This window comes from Dysidea avara, chromosome 5, assembly GCF_963678975.1.
Source record: "Dysidea avara chromosome 5, odDysAvar1.4, whole genome shotgun sequence".
Lineage (NCBI taxonomy): Eukaryota > Metazoa > Porifera > Demospongiae > Dictyoceratida > Dysideidae > Dysidea > Dysidea avara.
Window position 1 is genome coordinate 20074214 of NC_089276.1, and position 7952 is coordinate 20082165.

The 7952-nt window shown below is 44.3% G+C and overlaps 2 protein-coding genes across 2 annotated transcripts; both read left to right on the top strand.

Annotated features, from left to right (window-relative positions):
- The first annotated feature begins 1274 nt into the window (after window positions 1-1274).
- On the top strand, window positions 1275-2378 carry LOC136255085 (uncharacterized). The gene is made up of 2 exons (XM_066047805.1): window positions 1275-1848; window positions 1900-2378. Exons 1-2 carry the CDS (start codon window positions 1275-1277, stop codon window positions 2376-2378), a joined length of 1053 nt encoding a protein of 350 aa, XP_065903877.1.
- Window positions 2379-4331: 1953 nt separating this feature from the next.
- Window positions 4332-5744, top strand: LOC136255086 (uncharacterized). The gene is made up of 2 exons (XM_066047806.1): window positions 4332-4461; window positions 4555-5744. Exons 1-2 carry the CDS (start codon window positions 4332-4334, stop codon window positions 5742-5744), a joined length of 1320 nt encoding a protein of 439 aa, XP_065903878.1.
- Window positions 5745-7952: the final 2208 nt, after the last annotated feature.

A 7952-nucleotide genomic window follows, 5' to 3' on the forward strand; every position in this document is an offset into this window, starting at 1 on the left:
ATTGTCGAAGATTGTTGACATTACGCATACAATTAACAATAATACACGTGATATATGATGTAATAGTGTACTGTAATTGGAAGTTTTGACAGGTCATTACTTAGTGTTGAGCTCTTTGAGTTGTATCCGTGTATAACCAGCCGATCGCATCCTTCCAGTCCACGAATCTGTTGTTATACTTTCCTGCCCCCCGTCATTTCTGGTTCTGTGACTAAAGAAAACTGAATGGATCTCAAGAAGCTGATTTGCTTGCATCGTGGCCACAAGGGACACGTGTCCAAACTCATCACCGCTACAGAAGAGATATTAGCCAAGCTTTCTCAAGCCCAAGAATTAGACACTAACTCAAAGCTCTCTCCTCCCGATGCTGTCCTCCTGGCGGACCTTGTGAAGCAGCTACACCTGAAAGCTCAATTATTTGAAGAACTGGACGCAAAGATAATTGATGCTACCGACAATGATGAGAAGCTAGAAGAAGCAGTGTTTGAATCGGCTGATCTGCAAGCATCCCTGTCAGCGAAAATCGCACTATTTTCCCACACCTTGGCGATCACTTCGCCTCTACATTCGCCCGCAGTTTACCCGCAGACAGGTGTGGAGACCAATGCTTCGCCACCTAGCAACTCTTCTACCACTAGTAACAGTTCGGAGAACCCTCAAGCAGAGCAGGACTCTGACACTCAGACCAGTCATGCGGATCACGTGAGTATTACTAGTAATCATAGTGTACATCAGCCGGCGGTTGATTCCAGTAATATTAGCCAATCTAGCAGTCAAGCACGACCCTCCTCCTTCCCGCATGAATCCACAGAGCCCAACTTTGACCGACATTTTGCTGTCCGTCTTCCCAAACTAGAAATTCCAGCCTTCAATGGAGAACCACTAGAGTGGCATCCATTTTGGGACTGCTTTGAGGCGGCCATCCATACTAACCCCACCCTTTCTAATGTTCAAAAGCTTAGTTACTTGAGAGCCCAGTTAAAAGGCGAAGCCGCTATGGTCATAGCGGGACTCCTACTGACTAAAACTATAAACATTCTGTTGACCTTTTGAAGGAGAGGTATGGGCAGCCACACCGAATTATTACCAGTCACATACAAACTTTATTAGACCTCCCCAAACCATCCAACAAGTTGACAAGCCTTAGGCTATTCCATGACACTGTAGGGAGCCATATCCATTGTTTAGAATCACTAGGCAAAACACCAGAGGCACTTGACACCCTCCTAGTACAAACAATGCTGTCAAAGTTACCTGAAGAAATTAAACGAAATATGGCCAGAAACCATACAAACACCGAGTGGACAATAAAAGAGCTCCAAACTGCCATCAGCAATGAAATTAGGATTTTTGAAGCAGGCCAACAAACTTCACTTCCCAGTCATAATCAGTTTCCCTCTACAGCTTCCTTTTACACTTCGGCTACCCGTAAACCACACACTAGAAGAGAGGCTAGCAGTAAACTGAGTTGTGTGTACTGCAAGGGCAACCACACTGCTATGACATGTGAAACGCATAAGGATGTGCCAGCACGTATAGAGATAATAAAACAACAGCGATTATGCTTCAACTGCCTTGCACACCACTGCGTATCACAATGCAACTCCAAGAATCGTTGCCGAAAATGTGGAAGCAAGCACCACACCAGTATTTGCAGTGATAAACCCAGTAACTCGGCCAGTAACACAGTCTCTACCACAGAGAAAACAGCCCTTCAGCCGGAGTCTCTAGCTCAGCCACCAGCAAACACCACTAGCAATGCATCTCTCACCACTCTAGCTCCTGCTAGAAATTCTACCTGCTTACTGAAGACAGCGATTGCCACTGTTGTAGGAGCTGGCTCACAGAGTGAAACCAATGTGTTGTTTGATGAAGGATCACAATGATCCTTCCTTACAGAGAAGCTGGTGAGTGAGCTTGCATTGACGCCGCACAAGTCTGAGCACATTAGTTTGTCATCGTTTGGAGCTGACAGACCATTATACAAACAGATGGATGCAGTTCTGTTCCAGATTCGAACTACAACTGGAGAATTAGTGCAACTCTCAGCACTTGTGGTACCCACAATCGCTACCCCCATCTCCAACCCCCTTGACACAAACGTCTTGCAGTTACCACACCTACAGGGACTACCACTAGCGCACCCAGTTACAGCAGCAGAAAATTTTGAAATATCACTGCTTATAGGTGCAGATTACTACTGGGAGCTGGTAGGGGACCATATTGTACAAGGAACCGGTCCAACTGCAATGAGTTCAAAACTGGGATATCTGCTATCTGGACCAGCTCTGCTCCCTAGACCACCTAGTGCTAGTATCAGTTCCCTACATGTTGCTGCAGGACATGATCAGGAAGAACACAACCTAATGAGATTCTAGCAAGTTGAGGGCACTGTAACAACATCTACTGACACGGGTAAGCATTTTTTGCAATCGTATTGTAGCTCTCACATATCCAGACAGAGTGATGGTACTTACTGTGCTGGCTTCCCTTGGATAGCGGAGTACCCCCCTCTGCCAAACAACTTTGAAGTGTGCCAGAAACGTACTCGGTCATTGGCTTATTGACTTGTCAAGTCGCCTGGGCTGCTGCAGTCATACGACAAAATCCTTATGGAGCAATTGGCCAGAGGCTTTATTGAACCTGTTACTGAGTGTAACAAGGCGACGCTGCCCATTACATTCCACACCACCCAGTAAAGAAGTACTCGGCCACTACTCCAATTAGGATAGTCTATGACTGCAGCTGCCGCCAGTCGAGTGACCACCCAAGTCTCAATGACTGTCTAATGCCTGGCCCTCCATTTCTAGTAGACCTTTGTGCCATTATCCTGCACTTTAGGACTCGTTGTTATGGTTTGTCAACTGACATAGAGAAGGCGTTTTTGCACCTTACACTGAAGGAGGCAGATAGAAACTTTACCCGCTTTCTATGGCTGTCAGAACCCCTTAACCCGAACAGTGAATTTGTGGTATATCAATTTAGGCGAGTCCTATTTGGTGTGGTAAGCTCACCCTTTATGCTGTTTGCAACATTACACTATCATCTGCGGCAACACAGTACACCACTATCATGCAACATACAAGCTAATCTATATGTAGACAACGTTGTTTCAGGTTGTGAGACAGAGCAACAGGCCATACAGTACCTCGAGGAAGCGAGGTCATTGATGTCCAGTGCAGGCTCAGGGCATGGACATCCAACTGTGTGTCCCTCAACAAGAAGGCACAGGAAGATGGTGTAGCCAGCAACTCCCATCTAGCAAACATTTTGGGTTTGCAGTGGAACACCAAAACTGACCAACTGTCCCTGATGCCGAGAGTGAACATCACCATGAATCAACAACTAATCACTAAGAGAGAGGTACTGAAAGACACATCTAAGTTGTTTGACCCTCTAGGTATTGCCAGTCCTGTGTCTGTACGAGCCAAACTTTTCATACAGATGTTGTGGCAGCTTCATGTTGACTGGGACGAACCCTTAGATAGTAGCCTCCAAGAAGAGTGGACCACCATAATTAGGGACATCCAACAGTTATCCGGATTAACAATAGCCCGGCGTTACTTTCAGCAGGGCTTCGTCAGAGAAGGCACCCAGCTACAAGTGTTTGCAGATGCCAGCACCAAGGCATATGGTGCAGTAGCCTTTCTTACCAGTAGTGACCATGCAACCCTAGTAATGGCCAAGAATCGTGTTGCCCCCTTGAAGAGCCTGACATTGCCCAAGCTGGAACTGATGGCTGCCGTTGTTGCCTCCAGAGTTGCAAGGTTCATCCTTGATGCTCTACAGCAACAGGACACCCCTACCTACTGTTGGGGAGATAGCTAAATTGTCCTATACTGGCTGAAGAGCACCAAGGATCTGCCACTCTTTGTGAGACGCTGAGTCCTGGAGATCAGGGGAGCAGTCCCTGAAGCAACCTGGAACTATTTCCCTACAATAGACAACCCAGCTGACCTGTTGACACGAGGCATCAGCTTCCAGCTCCTCAGCTCACCCAACAACCTGTGGTGGAAAGGTTAACCACATCCACTGCTTGGCCCCAATGGCAGCCAGAGCCTATCATAGAATTACATGCAGCTGCAGCCATAGCTGAGGAATTTACTCCACAGCCAGCCATCCATGTAGTCAGCGGTCTCCACACAGTCATCGATGTCTCTAACTACAGTACATTGAATAGGCTTCTGGTAGTTACAGCATATACTTACAGATACATCAACAACTTGCACAAATCCAGGCCCAAGCTAGGCGGCCCACTAACAGCCACAGAACTCAGCTGTGCTCAAATCAGATGGGTTCAAGCTTGCCAGGAACTTGTGTACCCTAAGGAGATGGCCAGCGCCAGATCCAAGAGTGACCATCCTGCAGTTAAGAAGCCTCCACTTGTCAGACAACTTCGGTTGTTTGTGGATGAAAAGGGCCTCCTGTGGTGTGGGGGGTGGATTCACAATGCTCCACTCAGTGAGCTGGCCAGGTTTCCATACCTGCCGCCCTCAAACCATCACTTAACCACACTTATTGTTAACAATATGCATGTTGTTCTTTCCCATGCAGGTGTTGGAGCAACCCTGACAGCACTTCGGCAATCATTTTGGATCCCTTCAGGACGACAATGTGTGAAGAAACTACTCCGTCGTTGCACAGTCTGCAGAAGACATGGTGGCCGACCCTACACTGCTCCAGAGACAACACCACTCCCAAAGGTCCGAGTACAAGATGTGCCACCTTTTACAATCACCGGCGTGGACTTCACTGGTGCCCTCTATGTCAAACAGGACTGTGGAGAAGAGCAGAAGGTGTATATTTGTTTATTTGCTTGTGCCACATCTAGAGCAGTGCACCTTGAGGTGGTAGCAGACCTTTCGACAGCCACATTTCTACTTGCTTTTCGACGTTTTGCTGCCAGACGATCGCTACCACAAGTGATGATGTCTGACAATGCCACCACCTACACATCAGCTGCTAAAGAATTAACAGAATCACTCTCCTCAGAGAAGATCAGGACAACTCTTGGCTGGGAAGGCATCACTTGGAAGTTTATCCCGAAGAAGGCACCCTGGTTTGGTGGGTATTGGGAAAGATTGATTGGGCTCACCAAGATGGCTGTGAAGAAGACGCTGGGAAGAGCACGCATCAACCTTGTGACACTGGAAACTATTGTTGTTGAAGTCGAGACAATTTTGAATGATCGCCCATTGACCTACATCTCTGATGATCCAGCTGATCCACAACCGTTGACAACAGCACACCTCTTGCATGGGCGAAGACTCACCAGGCTACCCCATGAGCAAGCAACTACTGAAGACTTGCAGGATCCGACCTACCGTGATGCTAGTAAGATCAGGCAAGATGCTAAGGTACAATCCATTTTGCTGCAACATTTTGCCAAAAGATGGCGTCCTGAGTACCTGACATCCTTGAGGGAGTTTCATCACCCTTCTAACAGAGGAGGACAGCAAGTCAAGGTTGGCGATGTCGTGCTGGTCCATGATGACTGCCCACGGAAAAACTGGAAGATGGCAATAATTGAGAGTTTAAACATGGGCAATGATGGAAGAGTTCGTTCAGCAAACATATGTACAGGAAATGGAACTACAAATAGACCTGTAGCAAAATTGTACCCACTTGAAGTGACTGACAAGGGTGATGCTGAAAGCATTCATGATGAGGTGGTGACTCAAGACTCATGTAACCAACCTACTAGCAATCGTCCCCAGCGTGCTGCAGCTCAACGAGCCAGATAACAGAGTGGGTAGAACGCATCCATGCCCCCCCCCGGAGGATGTCAAAGATTGTTGACATTATGCATACACTTAACAATAATACACGTGATATATGATGTAATAGTGTGCTGTAATTGGAAGTTTTGACAGGTCATTACTTAGTGTTGAGCTCTTTGAGTTGTATTCGTGTATAACGAGCCAATCGCGTCCTTCCAGTCCACGAATCTGTTGCTGTACTATCCTGCCCCCGTCAAGAATTCAGCTAGAAGAATTACAATGTAGAGAGTTCAGCTACAAAGAAACTACCATGTAGAGAGTTCAGCTGCAAACAAATGGGCCTGCGCCTATCATGCCGGCATAATCTTGGGAATAATAGGTCACCTATTTCGTGAGAATAATTCCGGAATAATAGGATAGCTAGAGGCATAATTTTAGAATAATCGGACGACCACGGGAATAATCGGTGGAATTAGGAGGCGTGCCTCTTTCTTGATTATCTAGAAGAAAGAGTTAAGCTACTACAAATAATATAAAACTGACAGGAGTGCTGGCTGAAAGGAGCTAAAACGCCTCTAAAAGATCGATATACTCTAACAGAATGCTCAAATACTCTAATAGAGCAGTCAGATCATTTCATGTTAACAATCTGCAGCCAGCATAAGGGATTAACTGCATGATTATCTGCAATTCTGAAACTTGTACATCTTATACCAGTGTATCTTCTTCAAGTCTTTGGACATTGTTATCTACCTAACTTAGTAGCTATACAGTAGTTACAGTATATTATTATTATTATACACTAATAATTGTTAAATACACTTGAATCATTACTGTAGATAGCTATTTTAAGTCTGCTGTAACTATTATGGATAGAAAATAATGTGTAAGGTGAAATGCTTCATATATGGCAATTAATAATTCGGACAAAACTACTTATAGCAGCATCTTGAAAACTAAGCAACTAGCCACAGATATACTGAATGAGAATAATTATGGAATAATAGTCTGGATACAAGAATAATAAAAAGAATAATAGGAGAATATTTTGGGAAGAATAATAGGTAAAATTTTGAGCATAATAGGCTCAGGCCTACAAACAAATCACCCTGTAGAAAGATCAGCTAGAAGAAGTTATCTTGTAGAGAGTTCAGCTACAAACAAGTCATCCGGTAGAGAGATCAGCTAGAAGGATCACCTTGTATACAGTTCAGTTACAAAGAAATCACCCTGCTTCATCTTTTCTTCTTCCTGTGGTAAAGAAAAAAATGACAGGTTAAAAAGCCCTAAAGCCAGTAATAGGCCAGCTTTGGGGTATTACAAATACAAAAAGAACTGAAATCTAATCCAAAACAGCCAAGCTGTAAAAAAAAGAGTGCGGCCCTCAGAAAGGCTATGGTGAAAAAAGATGTGAAATCCAAGGTGGCGGCCAAGAAATGGCTGTGATGGTAGGTTAATGGTAGAAAATTTAATAACAACAATTCAGGTGAATTTGGTGCCGCTTGGATCTTTTTTTACAGCTTGGCTGTTTTGGATTAGATATATGATACCTAATTGAACTTGAATTCTTGTACCTGTTTGTTTACTTGGTTGTGACATAATTATGACCAGTGAGCCAGCACATACCGCATCAAAAGAAAGAATGGCACCAGACTTAATGGTTTTGTCTGAACACATGCCCCAACTATCATGATCAATTACTGAAACGGTGCATGTGAAGTGTACATTATGTTCATCCTGTTACACAGCAACACAAATGAAGAACAGTATGATAAGTGCTTCTGCAATCTATCTAGTCACTATTGAAAATACAGACAATTTCCATTTTAAACGTAAGAAAACCACCACATGCTCTACCAAAATCAGGCACCTTGCACTGTCAGTGAAAAGAAATGAGACACAAAAGAGTAAGTCCATGGTGTATACATTGTACGCACATAATTATACTGCGGTATACCAAAAGGCACCTGTCAGGACAAAGTGACATCTATCAGTAAAAAAATCAAGCCTTAGCCATTGTTGAGTTGCATTTAGGCACCAGCCGATTATGCTAACATAATTTAAAGCATAATTTAAAGCATAATAGGTGACCAAAAGCATCAAGCATAATGCCAGCATAATAGGGACGATGTTTGAAAATTTTATTAAATGTGCAATATGCGTGCCTGAAAGAAAGCAAATATTCACTGCCAATAGTATTATTAGTGCATTTCATATTTAAAAACACGTAAT

What these genes read in the sequence shown, in the direction of transcription:
- LOC136255086 (XM_066047806.1), top strand. Translation starts at nt 4,332, where the DNA reads ATGGCCAGCGCCAGATCCAAGAGTGACCATCCTGCAGTTAAGAAGCCT. An exon ending in GATTCACAATGCTCCACTCA is followed by an intron (nt 4,462 to 4,554) that starts GTGAGCTGGCCA and finishes TTTCCCATGCAG; the next exon opens with GTGTTGGAGCAACCCTGACA.
- LOC136255085 (XM_066047805.1), top strand. Translation starts at nt 1,275, where the DNA reads ATGGCCAGAAACCATACAAACACCGAGTGGACAATAAAAGAGCTCCAA. An exon ending in TGTAGGAGCTGGCTCACAGA is followed by an intron (nt 1,849 to 1,899) that starts GTGAAACCAATG and finishes CCTTCCTTACAG; the next exon opens with AGAAGCTGGTGAGTGAGCTT.